This window comes from Arvicanthis niloticus, chromosome 4, assembly GCF_011762505.2.
Source record: "Arvicanthis niloticus isolate mArvNil1 chromosome 4, mArvNil1.pat.X, whole genome shotgun sequence".
NCBI classification, from domain to species: Eukaryota; Metazoa; Chordata; class Mammalia; order Rodentia; family Muridae; genus Arvicanthis; species Arvicanthis niloticus.
Genome location: NC_047661.1, coordinates 124,866,371 through 124,888,717, shown reverse-complemented (window position 1 = coordinate 124,888,717; position 22,347 = coordinate 124,866,371). Strand labels below are relative to the sequence as shown.

The following is a 22,347-nucleotide window of genomic DNA, read 5'->3' as shown; positions in this document are numbered from 1 at the left end:
AAAACCCTGTGATCCCAGACTTTGGGAGGTGGAGGGAGGAAGACAAGGAAATAAGGCTACCCTGAGCTACTCAGTGAGTCTGACCTACTTGAGCCTCTGTTTCAAAAACCCTAAATCATTCAGTCATTCAATCAGAATAGCTTTTCCTTTCCCCAAATAGGAAAACAACAATAACAAGAACCCTGTCAGTATCCTCCAAATACTTTCTAACAAGAAGTACAAAATGCATTGGTAAAATTTTTTTCCCCCAAATATAAGTTTGAGGAGTGTGTCAGCTTTCCAGTGTATACAGTGCAGTAATTTCGCCTGCTCTGTGCCAGTGCCTCCCGCCCCACACCCCACCTCTGTCTGGAACTTAAGTTGCAAGTTTTCTGTGCTGTCACAAGATGTCCCCCATACTGGTTTGAAAATGACAGCTATTTGTTTTTGTCATTTCAACTGGATGGGTTTTAATGAGGAGGATGGCAGCCTGCCCCGACTGTGCCCGTTGTCCACAGCTTCAGCCTCTTTTGCAGGCTCAGCAAGACTCCTAGATGACAGCATAAAGCAGACGCAAGGCAAGTGGGAGAATTCCCGAACTCTTTCTGCTCCTCTGAGCTACAGTGGAGGAGTTATTCCTTCGCCACGAGGAGGTTTCCACAAAGGGTAAGACCAGTGACTCTTGGGGAACCTTAGTGGAAAGTGGTCAGAAAGCACTGTGGGTACTGGTACCCTTCCCTGCCGGGATTAGACACAGGGAACGAGGAGAGGGTGGGACTACTGGCTGGCCACGTGGTTTTAAGATTTCAGCCTTGCTACCTCCACCCCCAGTGCTGCCCTTGGGAAGGGAAGAAAATAAACTCAAAGCCCAAGGAAACATCGGGTGTTGAGAAAGGTTCTAATTAGTGAGTTTGAAGGTTCACTCTGGGCATCTATTGGTGGAAAACTCCCAGAGCTGTTGGCGTTTTCTCATGTCTGAGTGAGGAGGGCAGTAATGGATGGAACAAAAAAAAAAAGACTTAGGAAAACTGAAAACCTTGACTGAGCTTTAGCTGCGTTGATATGAGTCTGTAACTTACCGTGGTCGAGGGGTGTTGGAAGGCCAGTCTCTTGCGTCTACAAATTTATATTAGTAAAATATGGAAAAGCTGCTTTCTTTTTGCTCGCCCCCACCCCCACTTTGAGCTGGGAAGCCCTGTCTGACAATGATTACAATCTTATACAATTTTATAGTGGAAATGAGGTCAGAATGAATGCTTTTGTGAAGCCATCCTTGGTTTTCATCTAGAGTCCACAGATATTAATGTGTGGACCTCAGGCTTACCCAGAGCGTGCTTGCTTTATTTTCAGTAGCATGAGTGTGTCTGCAGTATCAAGGACTTGGGACTCTGGTCAGTCTCAGGCTTAGAGAGAGGGTTCTTTCCGCTCCTGGCTCTCTGCAGACTTCTCTCTGCATTTAACATCCAACGTTCTCAGTAGTTGAGTGATTCTTCCTAGTAGTAAGTAACCTTACTACTCTCTTTCGGTAGAGAACCCAGCTTCATTCATCAGTTGTAGCAAGTTTTTGTTACGTTTCCTTTCCCTTTAATTGTCATGGATGTCATTGGCTCAATGATGATGTTTATCGGCCATTCAGCCTTCTATCTTCTGTCCTTGTAAATGTGATTTCCGGCCCACCCCACGTAACGATGTGACTGAGAACTGGTCAGTGGTGTTTCCCTTTCAAGTCGTTTCACTGACAGTTTAAAGCACAGGGATGTTTATTGCAGCTGTTAAACAAAATGCAGGTTACCGACCACAGCGAGTCTGAACTGTCCAGGGCTGTTGGGATGTGCACAGTGCTGAGCCGGATTCCTGGAAGTCCCTCCCCAGCTGGGAAAGGCTTCCTAGTCAGGGATACATTAATTGACTTTTTACATGGCTCAGTAATAGGATGTGTAGATCTGAAGAGGTCACAGCCGAGGCAGGGGAGACAATGGCTTGCGGTTCACAGAAGCAAGTTAGGATGAAATAGCTGGGATCTTATTATTTGGAGAATGAGACAAAAGCCTAGGAGGCTGTCCATCAGAATCTTGTTTGCTGAAGATTCTAATTAGAGCCAGTTCAAGGAGTCCCGTGCCATCTGCAGCTTTACTACAATACATGATACGTAGTATAAACTGTTACATAGTGTGCCTCTGCCCACCCTTGCTGTGCTAAGCTTTCTGATGTGTTTGGAAAAAGATTTCCTGAAAATCTAAACACAAATAAGTAGTTAATCTGAGGTATTTTTCAAAGTAATCTTTTGTTGGTTGGAAGGATATTCAATACCCCATTTCCGCTTCTGTTCCTACGCTTTATTTTGCTTTGTGAGAACTATATACTCCCTCTGTTTTTAGGTTAGAGCCTTTTAAATTATCTATCTATCTATCTATCTATCTATCTATCTATCTATCTGTGCCCAGGTAACCCTTAAATGGTGAGCCTCCTGCCTCAGTCTCCAGCATGTTCAGATTGTAGGTCCTCAGCAGCATGCTGGGCTGTGTCCGTGCTTTGAGCTGGCATTTGCAGGTGGTTAGGAGGTGGTTTGGCGGGTTGCTCTGGTAGCCCCTTGAATGCCTGGAGTTTCCTTAGGCGCCAGTTCACTTCAGGAACAAAGCTTTTTGGATTCCTTTCACCATATTTATTTATTCATTCTATTCTTGGCTCGTTGTGGTGTGTAAGTGTTTCAGTTTTCATTAACATTTGTTCAATGAAGGGTTGTTTTTAATTTGGATCACAGCAGTAAAATCTGACTTAGTTTTCAAAAATTGCACTCAAAGTATGAACTTCTGGAAATAATTTTATTTGATGTGAAAGTGATTCGTTATAGGTTGTAGAATGGGGAAAATAAATTTGATATTTTTTTCCTTGCTGCACAGGCGGAAGAACTCCATCTTTATTTGCATAAAATAATCCACAATTTTACACATTCCAGAATCTTCTATTTACCAGAAACAGCCAATTATACTGGGTCTCCCAGTCAAGTGGACTGTGCATTGTAACGTGTGTTTCACATTCTCAAGCCTTAAGAGTACATGGGATTTCAGTGCGTAAAATCTGCTTCTGAAGTCGGTGTGCTGGCCAGAGACCACAATAGAGGTCTTGGTTGTGTGGTTTCTCTTGCCTCTTGCTCTCACAGGCTGTCCTATCTTGGCAGCCGCTTGCTACAAGACAGACATCAGCTCTTGATTTCTTCCTTCCTTTTCTCCCCACAAACAAGGACTCTTTCAAATAGTGGGTGACCAAAGACAGAAGGATCTTGGATTGCTGTAAGAAACTGGAAACGGGTTTCAGAGTGGTGCAAGCGGGCAAGCTGCCTGTGTGGAGAGCTGCCTGGGAGAAAAGAACCTATTAGAAGGCAAACTTGGAGAGGCAAAATTCCTTGCTTGAGCATGGAGCCATCCAAAGGCTGCCTCAGTTTTAGTTGTAGCAATGAATGCCTATCATTGACATATTGAATTTTTTTCTCAGCTGCTTGGTCAGGTGACTGGAGATTGAAGTGTGTGAGAAAAAGCACATTGATGAGCAGTTGGGTGTTAGCGCACTAGCCTTTTGATACGTCTAACGTAGAATAACTCTCAGCGTGGAGACAGGAGCTTTGACACACACAGGAGGTTAAACTACAAGTTTACTTCAGGTTATCTTTTGACTAACCCTGGGGAAGACTGTCAGAGCGAGCTGGCTGGTTGTGCGTACGGAGGGGTATCTTGTATCCAGCATTATGTTTTGATGTCTTCCTTCTTTCTGGGTCACTTGCATTCAGAGGAGGAAGAAACATGGTACCTCTTTGTTTTTGTTTTCTTTCTTTTGATAGCAAAGGTTTTACAGGTATTCTTAGAGCTGCCTAATCCCCACAGCTCCCCTAGTCACAGCCATAGCTAAAAATCTCTTCAGAGCTAAAACACAGGCTGAAGTGCATATATGCACATACAGATAGACATAGTTCTATCCCTTAACCTGTAGGCATGATAAAACCAATTCCTTATAATAGAAATGTCTCCATCGCCTTTCATCTGAGACCGTTGTGGGTTTTTATATGCAAATGCTAGAGAGTAGATTCAGAGTAATTTGTTTCTTACATCCTTTTTGGTATATTTGTTGCTGACAGCTGTGATAATCCCTTTGTAGTTTGATGAATGTTATGTTTCAAACCATTTAGAATTTGACCGCTTTTCCATTGAAGTTACATCATGACAGAATAGAGGGAACTGCTAATAGAACGTGGTGCATGGAGCTCCTAACAAATATGAGTAATTCGGGTGATTTGACAGAATACTTGATGAGCAGGGGAATGTTGGATTGCTGTTATTTTTCATGTGTTAGTGACGATAGGATGTAAATCAGCAACACTTTATTTTGAGTCATGTGTACAACCCGAGAGAGGCGAGGAATAGAAGTGCTTTATCTTCCTACTTTATAAAACTCTTCAGTTAACACTGGGGTAACTCAATGGTAGAGGGCTTGTTTAGCAGATATTAGGCCTTGGGTTCGATTCCCCAGTTCTGCCCAACGCCCAACAGCAAAAACTAATGAATTTCATAGTTGCAGCTTGTGAAGGGTTCTTTAACAGTGGTTTCCTTACTGTGGGTGGCTGGACCAGGAAGTTCAGGTATATTTGGGAGCTGTCTTCATTTCATGTGCATTGTAAGCCTCTGTGGTTCCTTACACTACCCTACAAAGAAGTAGACCAGTTGTCTGGAAAGGCTCCCCGTGGTTTTTCCCTGTGATCCTAGGAGCTCAGGTTGGGACAGGAAGATCCTGAGTTTCAGAATAACCTAGAATTAGATGCTGTCTTAAAAAGAAAAGAGAAGAAACCCCCAATGCCCTTGAAGATACAGTGCTCACAGACTTTGGGTATATATTCAGGTCCAGTAAACTTGGTAATGCCACTTTGATCTTAACTCCCACCTTACTCTGAGACAAGCCATGCTAGGAAACCTAACACCTTAAAAGGAAGTTGTAACAGTAACTAACTGCTCATTCTGTTGCTAGTTAGCAGGGAAGGAGTGGTTCGAGATGGTATTCTGATTTCTTGAGTTGTAAATGAGCATACACCCACGTGTTTCAACCATTTACTTTTGTTTAGAAAAAAAATGACCTCATTGGCTCTGTAATCTGTTATATGAAATATTAAATTATATTGCTGTTACTCTGATCAACAAATGCTCACATATTTATACATTTATCTAGAGATTTTCTGTGTTCTCAAGCTAGTTCTTTGATCAAAAGGTTAATGTCATAGAGAGACTAATGTATTTATTATCTCAAGTGATTTTTCTGAGCTTCCATGCTTTCCTAAGATAATATCATTACTAGAATACACACACACACACACACACACACACACTTATGAATATGATTGTCTACCTATTTTGGGAGCTTTTTTCAGCGTGTCTCAGATATTGTGTATGTAGGAGCAGCTACCTTCCTGGCTATGCGATCAGCTTGTATTTCATAATACAAGAAACGGAGGGAAGGGAGTTTTGTTACTTAAGCATTTGCTGTGACGACATACCAGGATCTTAACATAATTGATTGATTTGTTTGTTTTTCTATTTCAGATATGAGGATCAATGATGCAGACTGCTGGGTTTGATAAAGCTGGGCATTTATAACTAGATTCATTAAGGAATACCAAGAAAATATTTAAAGGGATCAATAATGGTGTCTTCTGGCTGCAGAATGCGAAGTCTGTGGTTTATCATTATCATCAGTTTCTCACCAAATACCGAAGGTAAGACACAGTCATTCTTTCTTACACTCAGGAGAGCCTGAAGGTTCTCCTTGTCTGCTCTGTGATATAATGAGGCTTCATTCTTATTTTGTTATTTTAAAAATGGGTGTTCACTTCTTTTTTTTTTCTTCCTTGTGATTAAATGACTTCCATTACACCGTTTTCTGGTATAAAAAAGTGCTAGATGCCTTATTTTGTATTTTATATCAGATTATAAATTTACAAAATAATTCTCAACATGTACCGGTTGCCTTTGTTCCAGAAAACTTGAATTCTTTTGGCTTTTTCTTTTAAGCTCTGTTTTAGAAGTCCCAGTTCTCAGTTCTGCTTCTCAGTTGTATTAGGGCGACATCTGAAATAAAGTTCCTCATTTGTGAGTACACAGCCACACTCTTGGCAGTGTGAAATTTCTTTTAGAAAAATAACAACTTTCCCTATACTTAAGAAAGACAGAATTTCTACCACTGAATTGTAACCTCAGTCCTTATAAAATGTATAAATTATAAATAATTGAGAGTGTAGTTTTCAAGTTTTCAGTACAGACCTAAGTTTCAAAGAAGTACGCTCATGGATTTTTTTATTTTTATTTTTTATTTATTTATTTTTTTAGTTTTAAATAGTGAGAACTCTCATTTATTAATTTTAAATGGATTTTTTGATACCTATTATTTAGTCTTCATTATTACTCACTTTTTAAAAAAAGCTCCCCCAGGTGCTCCTTAGGCCAGGCTGTAAGATATGACCTAGTAAAATCCAGCTAGGAGATCATGGCAATGTTTGTATTTAGCATGAAACATAGTAACTTTAAAGCATCTTTTAGAAACGCCTGCACATACCGTGGATTTATTAAAATCTCAATAAAATAAAACACTGGACTTATGTATATTTTTCAGTAGTCCAGTTTTTACATACTAATAGAATGTTAGGGGGAAAGTACATTATCAACTCTAGAAAAGCCATTGTCTGTTGTCTTTGTAAAGAACGTCCAGCCAACTCAACATTTTCATTTTGTCAGAAGGAATTGTTCAAATTACTTGGCTTAAAGTTGCGTTTTCTGTCTGCTTTCTCCGGTTCCTGCTTTGGATATACCAGCACAACTTAATAGTGTAATGTAAGTGATGAACATACTTAGAAATGTTTGAAAATAGTTCCATATTCAGAACGTATATTCACTTGAAAGCTACACACAGGCTAGTATTTAATTCGGAGATGGCATGCTTCTTTGCTTTGGAGGTGAAGATAGGCAATCTGAAAGTGTATTATGTTGGAATAACTAGAACTATAATGATAAACAGGCGGAAACTAAGTTTAATAATAGGAATCTCAGGCTTGGATTGCTGTGAAAATCATATGTATGGTCTATAATTTTGCATCTGTTTTTTTTTTTTTTTGGGAAAAACACTGCCTGAATTCCTGCTGTTAGATTTGAGTGTTTTTATACATTGAAAAAAGATTCCAGGTGTGGGCCAACGGTTCATTAGTCCAATAATGAGAAATTTTCCAATCAAGACGGAAAGCCCTCTGCCTGCACAGTAGCTTCGCTCTGTGGGGGCGGCGTGCGGAGGCTTTTTCTTGACACGCGGTCGTTTTATTTCGAGTGTCACCTCTCAGGTCAGGATTCATATCCGCTCATAAGAGAAATTTCATTTTTGCCTCATCAGGCCAGGGGTGTGTTGCTTTGGAAGGAATTCCCTCCTACTGGCAAAAAAAAAGAGCCTGGGAGGGACTCACACTGCTGGCTTTAAGAGTAGCCACAGTGGGCACATACTGCCAGAACATGTAGGCGGTGGCATGCGAGTTTGTCTTAGAAGAGTTGCATATGACACTGGCCGCCTTTATTACCAGAAATCAGATAATGACCTGAGGATGCCCCGTTGAGAAACTAATCAAAGTTAGGTGTTCAGGCAACGGGACAGAATTAGAACTCCAACTCTCAGCCACTAAGCTTCTTCTTCCACAATTCTTCTTCTTCCTTTCATTTTGTGTGCACGCGTGTGCATGCAAGCACGCATGCTGGGCCATGTGGTCTTCTAGGTGTATGGAGGACAGAAGACAACATAGATGGCTCTGTTTTGTCACACTCTGAAGACTCATTTTTCTAGATTCAACATGTCAAAATGGAGCTAGGCTGGTGTCATTAAGCCCCAGTAATCCTGTTGTCTCTGACCCCACAATGCCATGCTCCACTTTTTCCGTGGATTCTGTGATTTGAACTCAGGCCCTCAGTCTACGTAGCATGCTCAGCGGAGGTCTGCAGTTTGTACCATTTCCAGCGACCTCGTCACCACTCAGGGGAGGCTGTCAAGCTGAGTTAGCCTCTCTTTATTCTCTTTACTTGGTGCTGAACCTGAGTGGGTTCTTGAGATTTAGACATGCACACAGTAGGCCTTTAGCTTAGGAGCTTTTGTTTCTTGCCTGGGGATGGGGACTTGAGAGCCCATTGGGGTTCATTAGGCCATTGCAGTGTGACACCCTGAGATGTGTCATGCACTGAACCTGCCTGCCAAGCCCAAGGGCAGGATTGGATTCATGGCATTATTTAACGTGTTTTTGCCAGCTCTTTACTCTTTCAGTAGAATCCAAAAGGTAAGGGTTTTTCATAGCACTAAAGATGAAAACCCGGCAAAGGCCTCAGCCAAGCTGTGCATTGCTGAAGTCCATCCATGGCATCATCTCCATCTTGAGGGCTTTTATTTTCTCCTGTGGCCACGCTTTGTCCTTGGAAGAAGTGTGGAGGCTTCATGTAGTTTTGAATTTGGTCTGTGTCAGTACCCACGATAGGTGTATCTCCAGATTCGTGAGGGATCTATCAGTGCTTAGACGCATCTTGGCACTGTGACGTATTTCTTGTGAAAATTCTTGCACTTTTGTTATTTGCATTATTTTCCCAGTGCTGGGCTGGAATGCAGGTCCCTGTGCTTGCTGGTGGTTACTCTGCCACTTAACTGTGCCCTCGCTCCTTCCTATGTGTACCAAAGGCAAATTCAATATCATTTAAAATGTTTTAAGATGATTAACTCATCATTTGACGAGTTTGCCGCTTATTGTATTCTGTTTGTCCATCAGTTTATTGTGTGATTTTTTTTTTTTCAAAATAGAAACAATGCTCTCTTCTTAAGTCTCCTATGTAACTTTGAAGATTGTAGTATCTCTGTATAAACAGTGATTGTATAAAGATCATACTTTGAAATGTTTTATAAACTTTCCATTTAATTGATTCATATTTCTGTAGCGCTAACCTTGCCTTTTACCGGTTAGTTCTGTTAGGAACCTGGCATGCTTTGATTATTTTGTCCAATTTTTATAAGCATAGTAACCCACTGTGGAATCATGTATCAGTAAGAAAAAAAAAATAAATTGACTTTTTGTGTCCTAGAGAATTAAATTATGCTATATAATGGAGCCCTGGCAAGTATACGTCAGACACATGAAAGCTTGCTCCCTCAAGTGACAGGATACAAAGAACAGCAGTTCTTCAGCAAAGCCGATGATACAGATTTTAGGCCAAATTCTGTATGCAACAAATGTATCATTAGACCTCAGAACTCTGAAGTCTAGTTAATTAACTAGATTACATTATTGCTTATCACAGTTTCAAAGAAAAACGTTGTAATAAATGCAAATGGCAAATAAGATTCATGTTTTTATAAAAATCAAGAAAATCTGAGAACATGCTGGTGGATATAGTTGAAAGCCAGTTTCTAAGTGGCTTTTGATACTAATGCTATTTGACTAAACTGATATTTTTAATATGTAGCTATGGAATAAAGGTAGGGGTAAGTATAAATTAGAAAAGTAATTTTGGTATACTAATATTTCAGAATGGTCTGAGTGTTGTGGGAGAAAAATGATACTTCTCCACTGCTAAACTGAAGCGAGAGAGTAAAACAATTTAGATCACTAGAATAATTTTTCTTTAATTCACATAATATAATAAATAATGCATTCCCATGAGCCTGCACGCACACATGCACATACATAGCATGTCAGCTTCCCAGAATCAGGGAACGTCCCTGCCCTGTTGATGTCTGGTTTCCAGTAATCAGTCAGTCTGTATCCATCAGGGAAGAATGTGATTCTTCGAAGATCTCATTGTAATGGAAGAGATAATAGTGTGAGAAGCACCAAGTCCTTACACAGGCTAGGCAGTTACTGTCGTTAACTCATGGTTCCATCCTGGATTGTAAGGTTTGAAAATTAATTTTGAAAGAAAAGTTGTGATTTTTTTTTTTTTTAAAAAATTATTATTTAGTATGATTCACAAGTCTGTAAAACCATTTGCTTTCTTGGGGTTCATGTTTTCATTTTTAGTTTTATTTTATTTATTTATTTTTAAATCTGGGTGATCAGGCTCCTTGAGCATAATTTGTGTGTTTGTTTTTTTGTCTTGTTTCCTTAATCTATTTTGCCAGTAAATTAAGAAAAGAGGAAAAAAAATTGAAATAGTTGTCACTCTAAATTGCAAAAATCCCATTAGTGGCTAGGGGTGAGCACAGTTTAGTGGTGCTCCTAGGCTCAGTGTGGTGTTTTCAGCGTGGCATCTTTTTCTCTTTCTTCCTGGAAATGCCTGCGGGGGCTCCTGAGCCGGCTGACTTACGGGAGCCATGTTCGATTTCACAGCCTAGCGTGCTTGCCTACTTCTGTTCATTTTGGTGTGTTTGATTAGTTGATGTCTAAAAATGTGAATTTCCAGCAAGGTACATGGGGATTTGGCTGTATGACTCCTATTAAACTTAATGGAAGTCATAACTCCCATTAAATTAATAGGAATTGCATCTGTGCTCGTTGCATAGCTAATGTAACCCCATTGTTTAAACTCAGAGATTGGGCAAATTAGCATCCATTCTAAACAAAGCATGTTCTCTCCCCCCCCCTCCCCCCCTATATATTTTTAGTGCAGAGGGATGCTGTTTTACTCTTTAAGAAAGCAAGCACTTAATTCTGCCTCCTCTTAGGGCACCTTAAACAGTCCTTATTGTGCCCTGTGAGTGTAGTGTGACTATGTATTAGAGTGTGGTAGTGTTCTCTATAGGTAATGATGTACAGTAGGGTTTAAGAATATAAATTTAATTCCACTTATAAATTGTACTATATAGGGTCATATTTGAATTTGATGCATTGCATAGAATTACTTAGTTTCTAGCTCAAGATTTTTTTTTCTGGTGTGATGGAAAGTCACATAAATTAAAATATTAGGTACATGCACACGTGCTTTGAAAACGTCCTTAGTAGTATACTTAGGTCATTTAAAAACCATTTATTTTGTTTTGCTTGTTTATTTGTTTGTTTTTGAGACAAGATCTCTCTATGTAGATCTGTGGAACTCACTTATGTAGAACAGGCTGGACTCCACCTCAGAGATCCACCTATCTCTGCCTCCTAAGTGCTGGGATTAAAGGTGTGCACTACTTACTATTCCTGGCAGATTTATTTTGCTTGTGATTAAGTATATTTGTGTGTGTGTGTGTGTGTGTGTGTGTGTGTGTGTTCAGCAGCTCTGTATGTCAGTGCAGGAGTCAGTGGTAGCCTGAGTTGTTGGAGTTCCAGGCTGTTGTGAGCCACCCATGGTGTGCTGCAGGAGCAGGGGCAGGGGGTACCTTTCCAGTCCCCATGTGGGTCACTTTATCTACAAGTTTTCAAAGCTAATGCATACTGTTTCCTAATTGGAGACTAAATTCAAGAAAGTCATTCCATCCGTCCATCCCTCTGTCCATCCATCCATCCATCCATCCATCCATCCATCCATCCATCCAGTCTTTAATTCTGACTTGCTGTTGTATTTTTACTTCCCTGGTATGGCAAAAAATATTATTGAGCTCGTCTTGTGTTCACTAATCAGTCTTCCCAGGACTGTTGAAAACGTACCATAAATCAGTGTGTCTGTCACAACGGCTACCCCCAAAACTCACTAATGTTATGCCCTTGGCTGTGAGTACTTTTCAAGCTTTCATTTTCGAATGGAAAAGACTATATCAAATATTTATAGATGTTGTGATTTTTCTCAGAGTAAGATATATTTTAGAAATACTGATTTTTTTTACATGCAAATTAGCTGTTTATCACCTTTATTGTTATATTGGCAACAATCAATAACACACCAAAGGTAGCTTATTAGAAACACTAGCATTGAAAGCACCATCCTTTTCCAGGCCTTCCATTCTGTTAATTATTTGCCATTCATTTACTTCGATTTTGAGGAGCCACTTTCTTTATTTTTTAAATTAACGTGCAATTTTGCTTTAAAAACTACCACAGAGTTGGGTTGTAAAATCTGAGAAAAAGACACTAGGAATGACTGAACATAACTATTAATGAGGCCCTGGTATGCCTTGCAAACCCGATTTATCTTCCATGTTACTAAGGGGGTGTCTCACTGAAACATATGCTCGCTACCCTGTGGCAGTCTCATTTCTCTTCACCTCCTCTGCGTGACAGAGAATGACATATGACAGCCATACAGGCTACATGTATTAGACATCAGTGTGGATTAGTGAATATCTCCTGACATCTTTCAACCCTGCCTCTGAACTCCTTTTGTCAACTTGACAGAAGTGATTCCAAGAGAATACTAGTCCCGGCCTTGGGATCTCGTGGCTAAAATGCAAAGCTGAGAAGGGAATTCCCTATCTTCGCTCCAGGAAGCACAAACAACATTTATAATCTCCTCTTATCGGCATGGGGCTCTCCTGACTTGGACTTTCATGTCTGCCATGATTCTTGCTTTGAGAGCTTATTTTTCTTAAAAAGCATCTCCCTGCTTTTATTCTAAGTGTGAATGCAACATGTATTCATGAGAAAAGATAATTTAAAAGAATCATGATAACAATGTAACATTGTTTACACTTTGAACCTTTTATATTGTTTTCTTTAGGCACATCTTATTTTATTATTTTCTACAGTGTACATAGTGGTGTTGTAGGTAAATACAAAGTCACATATGAAGCAAAGATACATTCTTCATTTGCCTCTGTTATTGTGATGATGGCTTGAAATAGCTGTTAGAAAATTCATCCTGTATATATTTAAAAAGATTTACCTTCAACCTTCACCAGACATTTGTTCTTAATTTTTTTTTTTTTTTTTTTTTTTTTTTTTTTTGCTTAGGTATTAATTAGATAAATACCTTCATAGGAAATACTTCTTTTGTGGCGAGTTGTTTCCTAAGGCTGGAATCTAGAATTCTGACTAGTCAGCGATGTAGGCACATAATTGCTTTCCTAGGAGGGTACATGTTCATAGCCTGCATCTGAGGATGCCAATGTCTGTATACTTTATTAGCAGTGATGCAGAATAAAATAAAGGCCTTCCTTCTGTTTTTCTAAATTGAGGACTACTTGTAAGGATTAAAAACATTTTTTTGTATACTTTGTTGTCAAGCAGTTAAATTTTGATGTGAACTTCTCTTTGGTTTTGTTAATTGGTCACTTTTCTGATGACTGCAGTTCATTGATGGTGGTTGTCTCGTGGCATTTTTATTTTGAAAATATTTTCTAGTTTGCCTGGTAGTTTAATATTTATATTGCTTGGGCATGTTCCTATAAGAATTTAAAATGAGAAGATTTTTGTAATGAAATAAGACACCAATTAAGTGCAAAATAACTGATTTTACATTTGCTTTATTTCCCACTCTCTTTGTTTTATAGCTGTTTTCCTTTAAATTTTATCCCCCCCCCTCTTTTTTACTAAAACCTCTTATATCCAAGTCTTAAATATTTCTTTGCTTGCATTTTCTCATGACTCTTAAATATTGTTAATTGAGATTTGTCAATGCTCATGGTCGAACCCAGGACTTTATTCATGCTAGGCAAATAAATGTTCTACCTTTGTGCTGTATCTTCAGCTCCAAAATTCTGAAGTTAGTTAATTTAATGTGAAGTGAATGAATATTAACCCAATTCTCTGTGTGGTTTAAAGTTGATACAAAGTCAAGATAAGACCAGATTATTATGGCAATTGTTATAAACAAAACAAAGAAGTAACATATAGAAAATATCAGTTTTTTCTTTTTATTTTCAATGATTTACCCTTGCTTTGAAGAGATTTCTTTTTGCATGGAGCCAAAAAAAAAAAAAAAATCAAGACTTGGCTTTCTGAAATAGTTGGGTGTATAGGTTGTTAGGAAAAGTAATAGGAGCAAAGTTGTGACTGTCTGAATTAAATATTTTAAAATAATTAAAGTAATTTTAAAGTAGTAAATAATTAAAGTTGAGCACAGAGAAATCCTTTAACATTAAAAAGAAAGAATTTCCTGGAATGAAAGAGATTTGGATAATACAGTTGGTTGTGTTTTGTGGAAGGGATTACTCTATAAAGGAAAACCAAGTCAAATTCTCTTTCATTTCCTTGCATATTTATAAGGTGCTAACTGTCCTGTCATTATCATCTGTTTCTGTTTAACTGGTGTATTTGTGGCTTAGTCATCAGTTCCATCCTCCCCCCACCCCCATCTTCCTTTGGTTTTTATTCTTTTCTTTGCAGGACTGGTAACCATCCCTCTTCTGAAAATCCGACCATTTGAGTGCAATGTGCTGTTTTTGTTGTTGCCTGTGTTTTTTGCCCTAAAGTCTTAGAAATGGTCTCAAACCTGAAAGACTCTGAAATCAGGACTAATTCTGGTCCTAAATATTTCAGATAAGACATAGTCAAGATCCAAAGTGGGTGGTTCACAGCCTGGTGTTAGATTCAGTCAGTGCTGCTCCTGCTGTATTGAAGCCAGCTACTTCAGGAGGGCATTGCTGGCCGCACACAGAAAGCCCACTGGATTTTAAAACCCACTATTGTTTGTTTGTTTGTTTTTAAGATTGGATGGCCGTTGTCAGTGGTAGTGTCTGGTGATTCAGACAGGAACCTAGTTAGGAAGGATTCCAGGATTTCTTGGAATGGTAGCTTGGAGATTAGTAGCATAAAAATTTTCACTTTACAGGTGAAGAAGCTGAGTCCTAGAAAGGACTGTTCTCTCACCAAGGTCTTCTTGCTGAGGGAGGGGAGTGCAGAAATGGAGAGAAGTCATGCTGAACCTTAAAAGTCACAGCCAGCACAGTGTGTATTGGAGTTTACTGCCCATGACTGCGAGTCACATGGGGATCTGAAGATCTGGATACTGACTCAGGGTCTGGGGTCCCCGAATGTCAGCCATTGCCAGTGATAGTCTCTCTGAGGAGATCAGTATCCTGGAAATGTGGTTATTAAAATGTTCAGGCGATCAGAATTTGCATCACAGTGATTTCAGTCATTGCAAGTCATTTGTTTTTTAACCTAGACAACGTGTTTGAAATCCAGAAGCAGAGTCATGCTCTGCTCTATGACCCTTATTAAGGAAAGAGTGGAGGTGGTACCTCAGGATGCAGGGAGCCTTGTTATATTCCGATAAGTTTTAATCCCAATTTGTATGCTTGGCGATGACCTTTTATCTGATGATTTCCTTTGAAAAAAAAAAAATCCCTGAACAACCACGCAGCCTGGCCTCTCCTTAATATTCCCCTCTATCCCCAATGGGTCTGCCCTACTTTTATTTTACCCTACACAGATACGTTATTTTAATAGCATCTTAATACATTGTTTTACTGTTTTAAAGTCACAGATAAGAAGCAGTCATGTGAATCGAGACACTGTTCTTTGTCCTGACTCATTTGGAGAAAGTTTGCGTTATTTTCTGGTAATAGTTTTCAATAACTAACAGTCATCATTTCAATTTTGTCTTGCTTCTGTGGCCTGGATGGGGGATGTCAGTGTTAACCGGGCAGGGAAAGTGGTTTAAGGAAATTTTGTGTGCTTAGGGTCATATAATATTGTCCCTTGACTATGTAAACAGAGAGGTTCTATTTGTTTCTTTTCATAGCAGATAATATTTCTGCGAAGTAGAGGCTATAATCCTTAGTCTTTCAAGGACAAAAATAGTTCACTGATAATATTTAATTTTATGAGAAAAAACTGCTATAAATGTGTCTTTAGTAGTCTCTTGAGTCCTTGGAAGCCAGGATTAGAGTAAACAGCAAATATGGAATAAAAAAGTTGGATATGAGTACTTTGGGCATGTTTCTTTTCATTGTTGATAGAGTTAAGAATTTTAGACTTGGAGAGGCAGCTTGGAGATTATTAGTATAGAATCTTGCCCTTCACAGATGGAGGAAGCGAAGACCCAGGAAGGTTGGTCTTTTCATCCAGCTTTTTGCTAAGCCCAGCTTTGTCCCCATAGAATGTTACATTTGGCTTCAGCTAGTTGACAGATATCCCTCCTACTGCAGGAGGAATAAGATATATTCTCCAGAACAAAATATACTTCAAAATATGCTGTGCATTGTTTTTTTTTTTAAACTTAATGGTGATTTTTAAAGAGAGAATTCATTTCAAGGTTTTCTTTGTGCAATACAATCACAGATTAAAATTCTCTTGCTGGCCAGATTAGCCACATGCCTCTAACCTCAGTACAGCAAAGGGTGAGGCAGGGGGATCTCATGTTTAGACTATTTTGAGCTAATTTGAGGCTCACCCGACCTGTATAAGGAGATTTTGTCTCACCTCCTTCCCTCAAAACAATACACTAAAGCTATATTAAAATTGACTTTGTTTTGCAACAGAATAATCCAGCTATGCAAAGTCAGCAACTTTTAAAACAACTTTGAAATTTATAGCAAAAAAGCATATAATTTTCTAAGTCCAGTTTCCCTCTGAAGTTATCAGATATTGATGAAATGATAAACAATTGGTATTCTAAAAGCCTGGAAGTAATTATAGATAGTTTGTATTTCTCAGTGATTGTCATCATCAAATAAAGTCAGGACTCCTCTCCCATGTCCCAGTGCTCCTTCAGGTTGGCCAGTGGGTGTCTTTCTTTCTCTTTCTTCTGCTGGTCACAGGAAGCTTGCTTAATTCCGGGCTCTGTTGTTAGAGTTTCAGCAAATAGAACACCCTGGATGGCTCGCACAAGCTTTCACTCTCGTCCCATTAACTGCGGTTGCTGCAGACCCTGCAACCCTGCTCTCTTTACTAGAAAGCTTGCCTCTGAGAGCCATTGCTCTGCTCTCTGAACGCTGCTGTTAATTGATGGTGAAGACTGAATGGAAAATCTTCAGTGATTAGAAAATCCTGGAGAGAGGTGTGAAGCCAGTTTGCAAGGGGGTGAATCTTTACCCCTTGGTCCCATCTCTGTTTGAACTAGAATGCCAACCGTAGAGCTGAAGAGTGTAGCACACTTGGACGCATTCAGAAATGTTAAGCAAAGGCAAAACCGGAACCATTTAAGTGACAGCATTTGACTGTTCGAATTAGCTTTGTGTTTGGCTTAATTTGTGACCCTAATTATTGCAAGCATTCGTGAGTAGATTTTTTTAGTTTAGTGTCCTGCAGGGATTTGTACCTCAGGTAAATGTAAGAATCATATAATTTCAAGTACTTCTGTTCAACGAATAAGACAAGTAAAAAGTGTAATACTGTAAAATTCTGACAACGTGTGAACAGATAGTTCTAATCATTTTGCTCAAAAAAATTAAACTAAGTTTAAATTAAAATAATACCTTGGTCTTTGGAAAGCTGATTTCATCAAAACTAGTGTATTCATGTCTTCAGGTCACATATTTTACTAAAGTAGCAAGACTCTGAAGAGAAGACACATTTACATTTGTCACCATGGATACTATGTATGCTTGGTTTTAAGTCCTTGGCTACAGTGTAAAAGACACAGTTTTAGAAGAGAAGTCCCCATATGTAACTGGAAAGGTGACTTCTGTCATTTGTATCTTGGAATGTATTTCAGTTGAGTACCGATCAGAGTTCATTTACAGAGTTGACATACTGCAGCAATTTAAAGGACACATCAAACGGTTGACATTGTACCACAGCTAAAAGAATGGCTCAGGTTCTCACATACCCTTCCCAAACACTCTCTCACTCCCCACAGACAGGCTTTTAAAACCTTCAGTTGGTCCATAGCTACTCTGTGACCTGGTTATTGGTAGATGCTAGCCTATTGATTACTAATGTATGTGTTGGGACAGAAATTAACCAGCATCTGCCAGCACCCCAAGTTGATTTTGAGGGGTCAGTAGGACAAGCTATAAGACTCTCTATGCTTGCAAAGTTGTGAGCCAGCATTCCTGTTCTACAGTGGTAACTTCTCTCCTCCCTCCTACCCTCTCCTCTCCCTACCCTTTTAGGTTTTGAACATCTGCTGCATGTTAATATCATCAATTCTATGACCTTTTAATGTTTCCTTTCTGGTATGGTGGCACATGCCTGTGGTCTCACCAATTGTGAGGTACAGTCAGAATGTTTGGAAATTTGAAGCTAGCCTGGGCTACTTGACATCCTATCTCAAACAAAACAAACAAATGAACCAAAAGATAATGTCCGCTTCAAAACAATTCTGGTCATTTTTTTGTTTTAAATTTTGATGGGGATTACTTTTGAAAACTGGTTTCTTTTGGAAGCTTAAGAAAAAAAAAATACCCGGATCCTCTGAATCCATCTAACAGCACAGTCGGGTGCAGTAAAGTACTGTCCAGGAGTGGTTAATGAGCACAGAGACTGACCACCAGCACCAAGAGCCCGCTTTTATTGGACAGAGTGATTTATAGGTACCTTTTCCCTGCAAGGTTCTGATTTTACAAACTCTTCTGCTTCCTTTTATATGTTCCAGTGAATTCTGTGAGGCTGGTGACAATATTTTATTCATGTTTTTTTTTTTTTTATTTGTAATAGTTCTAAGATTAATGTACTCCTGTGTTTTAGTTGATTCCAAAACACATTCAAGGAGATTTAGCACCCAGGTAAGATTTTAAATATGTTTCATTCAGGGGCCTGCAGTTGGACTGGTGAGCACCTGCAAGCAGTTCTGTTCAAAGTACAGATAGGAGGCCTCCGGCGCGCCTAGCTTGCAGAAAGTGTCACTGGGCTTCAGAGCTGAGGAGTAGTGTATTGAGAACTTAATTGCAGCAAACTCTGGCTACTCGGAGCTCAGAGCTTCATTTCCCTAGGTTTGGTTTTGGTTTTGTTGTTGTTTTTGTTGTTGTTTTTTTATCATGTAGGTGAAAGTAACCTTCTCAAAACCCAGTCAGCTGACACTGGTGCTTCTCTCTGCACATGGAGCTTCTGTCTTGGAAGTCCAGGGATGAACTCACCGTTAAACTTGGCTTTCTGTGTTTTGGGATAGTGCTTTGGAAGTAATTTTAGTGACATCAGTTTAGACATGTTGAACAATGGTTTGTCCCTAGTTCTTTGAAAAGTCTCATGATCTTGTCCTGTGATTTTCTCCTTTTAGGAAGTAGGCATTTTTGTCATTTGAGAAGTAATGACATTTTGCTGTGATATCTTATGCAGACTTACACAACCTATCTGAAAATATCTAGCTGCAGACATTAAAGTACTTAGGGTTTGTGATACTAAAATAGATTTTGTTGGGGGAGTTTTCACAATATGCTATTTTAACATAAATTTCAATATGCACTGTGTACTGCCTGCGTTTACACACACACACACACACACACACACACACACACACACACACACACGTACTTTGGCATTCAGAATTTCTTTTTCTCCTATAGTCAACATTAGTGAGTGGATATCTGGGTTACATTGTTGTCTCTGTTTCAGTTGGACTTAAAAAAAAATCACAGACTCTCATTTGAATACATGGATACATACTGGATACATTTTTAAGCTCATTAATTTTGAAGAGGGAAGCATTTGAGTTAGAATGGGGGCATCAACAGTGCTGTGTTCTATACAGCTGCCACATACCCTACCTAGCCTCCAGTATGGTGTTACAAGGCAGTTTTCAGGAATGCACTGAGCATGGGTTTAGGTTTCAGAAGTGAGGTTTCCTGTTCTTACGCCTGACACTCTGTGATGATCCTTAGTTTCCAAACTGTTACCTCTTGGAAAAGAATCATTGTATCACATCTTAATCCTTGGTGGCACTTATTTATTTCACAAAGTCATCCATTCCAAAAATGAAAGTTGGATCCCACTGGAAGCAAGTCAAGTATAGATTGCTTTTTTCGTAGCACAGATGTAAGGGAGTTGTAATGGCTCTGTGTGAACAAATGGGTAATCCTAGGTAATTACCTAGAACGACATAGTTATTTTAGGGAGAATGAGTTATCAACTTAATATGGAATATATGTGAAAATAAATATTAACAGTCTCCAAGTACAGTTCATTAGTTTGTTATTTAAGTATAAGAAGAACGTGAAAGTTTCCTGGGATTTATAGAAGCCTGAGGAAACCATTACTTTAATTATATGTTTATAATACTTTTAAAAATATGACTATATAGAGTCAGAGGGAGGGGGTGTGTTGTGCTCACTGATGACCTCATCAAGCTCCAGTAGATAGTGTCAGCTCCTAGTCATAGAGATTGGACTCCGATTGGACTAAATGTGCCACAAAACCAGCTTACAAGTTGGTGATCTACAAAAGGGACCAGTAAGTGGTGGAGGGGTAAGTGTGGCATGAGGGAAGAGAGGGCGGAGCATGAGGGAAGAGGGCGTGGCATGAGGGAAGAGAGGGCGTGGCATGAGGGAAGAGAGGGTGTGAGGAGAGCTATCAGAATGTATTGTCTGCATATGTAAAACAGTCAAATAACGGATTTAATAAAGAAGTGAATTAAACCTCCCAGTATTTAAGGTTTTCTCCTTTATTTAGCATTTACAAATGCCTGCTCATTCACCATTATGTCTCTGCTCGCGTCTTTCTCTTGTTTCTTTATGCTCATGGTCTCTGTCATCTTAGAAAAATTATTGGTATATTCTCCATTTACTAGAAATATAAACGTTCCTGCTTTTGCCCAAAGCAGGTAAGTATTGTACTACATACCCACCAAGCATTTTAAAAGAAAGTTAACGAATAATATTTAACTTTGCTTAGGGGGGGAAATGTTAGTATTTCCATTAAAAACCTGAAATATTCACTCTAACATCGAGGCTCCCCTCCCTCAGGATGGTACAAATAAGGAGCTGTCAGTCCGTGCAAGAGTTAGGAAGGCAAACGCAGCTGGTCCAGAAGAGAGGGGCTAGCTAGTACATAAAATTCCTGTCAGCATTTCGACGCTGCATTCTTTTGGGGTATCTGTTATCACTGAATAGAAAACTGTTTCAAATTGACAGGCAGACAGAACGTTGTGCTGAATGTGTAAATTGGAATCATCACATATACCAGCTCCCCTCACCAGGTGCCGGCTTGGAGCTTGCTTCCTTCCGCACAAGTGTTGAGAGAGTGCCAGGAATAGTGGGTTTTTTTCTTCTCCCCAATTATTCCACATTTCTTCCAGTGTCTAGTTCTTTTCCTAAACAGCTTGCCCAGGTGTTTTTTGGGGGAATGCCTTGCAGGATAGTACAGGGGGTGCAGGTGCTCCTGTGGCGGAGGCTGCTAAGCAGAGCTGGAGGAACATGCCCATCTGTGTGAGGTCTGTGGCTTTCAGGGGATTTACCCTGTGACATGCAGAGAGACAGAGAGAGAGGTCACTGCCAGTGTGCTGTTGGTCTTGAGATGCCAGGAAGACTGTAATTGTGGGAGTCGGTGTTTAAAGAAAGCTAGACTGCTTAATTAGGCTTTATGTTTGTGTCTTTAAAAATACTTTGATTTCTCTACCAGTCAAAGATAGTTGATATATCTAGGTTGGGTATTGGGTTACACCTCTGATTGAACAATACCAAACTTATAAAGCCTATGATTAACATTTCTTAAAAAAATGTATAAATGCAAAATGAAAAGGGGGCATGGGATAGGGGTTTTCTAAGGGGGGGGAATGGGGAAACGGGATGGTATCTGAAGTGTAAATGAAAGATCTAATAATAAAAAAAAAACAAAGTTCATCATCACTAATTTTAGCAAATGTTATTCTTCAATTTAAAAAAAATAAATAAATGGAGGGAATTTTTGTCATGCAAAAAAAAAATACTTTGATTTGTAAGCTATTTGGATAACTAGTGAAAATTTCAAGGATTGCCAAAAACATGAAAGCAACTCAAGTGTTAATGAAGGAATATTGAAAGTGAATCTCTCTTGCTTCTTCGTAGGTTTTATTTATTTATTTTTTGATCTTACTGAAAAAAATTTACTAGATGATGTAATTGTTTTGAGTTTTTTCCTGTCATGTTTTGAGAATTTTTTTTTGTAATGTAATATTATGGCATTTGGAGACAGAATTTAAAATTTTATTCTCTTTCAATGTATGCTTGAAGCACTTGTAACAGTGTTACTATTCTTGAAATTAAACAACTTGGCTCACGGAATGATACTTTAATTAGTTTGGTTAATTGTGCTTTCTTGACTAATGTAAATATTTTTTCTAGAAGAGTGTATTTTCTATCTTTTGCTTATCCCGTGGGCGGTGCATTTTCTTGATGTATAGTCCACTAAAGATTATATATTTCTTTACTTTCATTAAGCGTTTAGAGTATGGACATTTTATTTGGCTTCCTGTAACTTCTCTTGGCCTTTGAGAGTTCTCCTAGTCACTGCGGTGACTACGCAATGGTAGATGGAAATTTCCCAGCATCCATCGTTCCAACTCACACTCTGGCATTTATTGTCATTTGCACTACTGACTTAGTCCCTGTGTGCTTTCACTCAGCACTGAGCAGTGACAGTATGGTTAGGGACATTTCTCATGG

The 22,347-nt window shown here is 39.1% G+C and overlaps 1 protein-coding gene across 45 annotated transcripts in view; it reads left to right on the top strand.

Annotated features, from left to right (window-relative positions):
* The window catches only part of Adgrl2 (adhesion G protein-coupled receptor L2), a 619,706-nt gene that overhangs the window by 474,775 nt on the left and 122,584 nt on the right, over positions 1 to 22,347 (top strand). For 43 of the 45 annotated variants that reach the window (XM_076933363.1, XM_076933364.1, XM_076933386.1 and 40 more), the window contains one exon: positions 5,562 to 5,734. In XM_076933363.1, the coding sequence (XP_076789478.1) occupies positions 5,662 to 5,734 (73 nt within the window). In that variant the 5' untranslated portion in view covers positions 5,562 to 5,661. Of the gene's footprint in view, positions 1 to 515; positions 646 to 5,561; positions 5,735 to 22,347 lie in introns of all 45 variants that reach the window. The other 2 variants (XM_076933361.1, XM_076933362.1) reach the window with 1 other exon arrangement.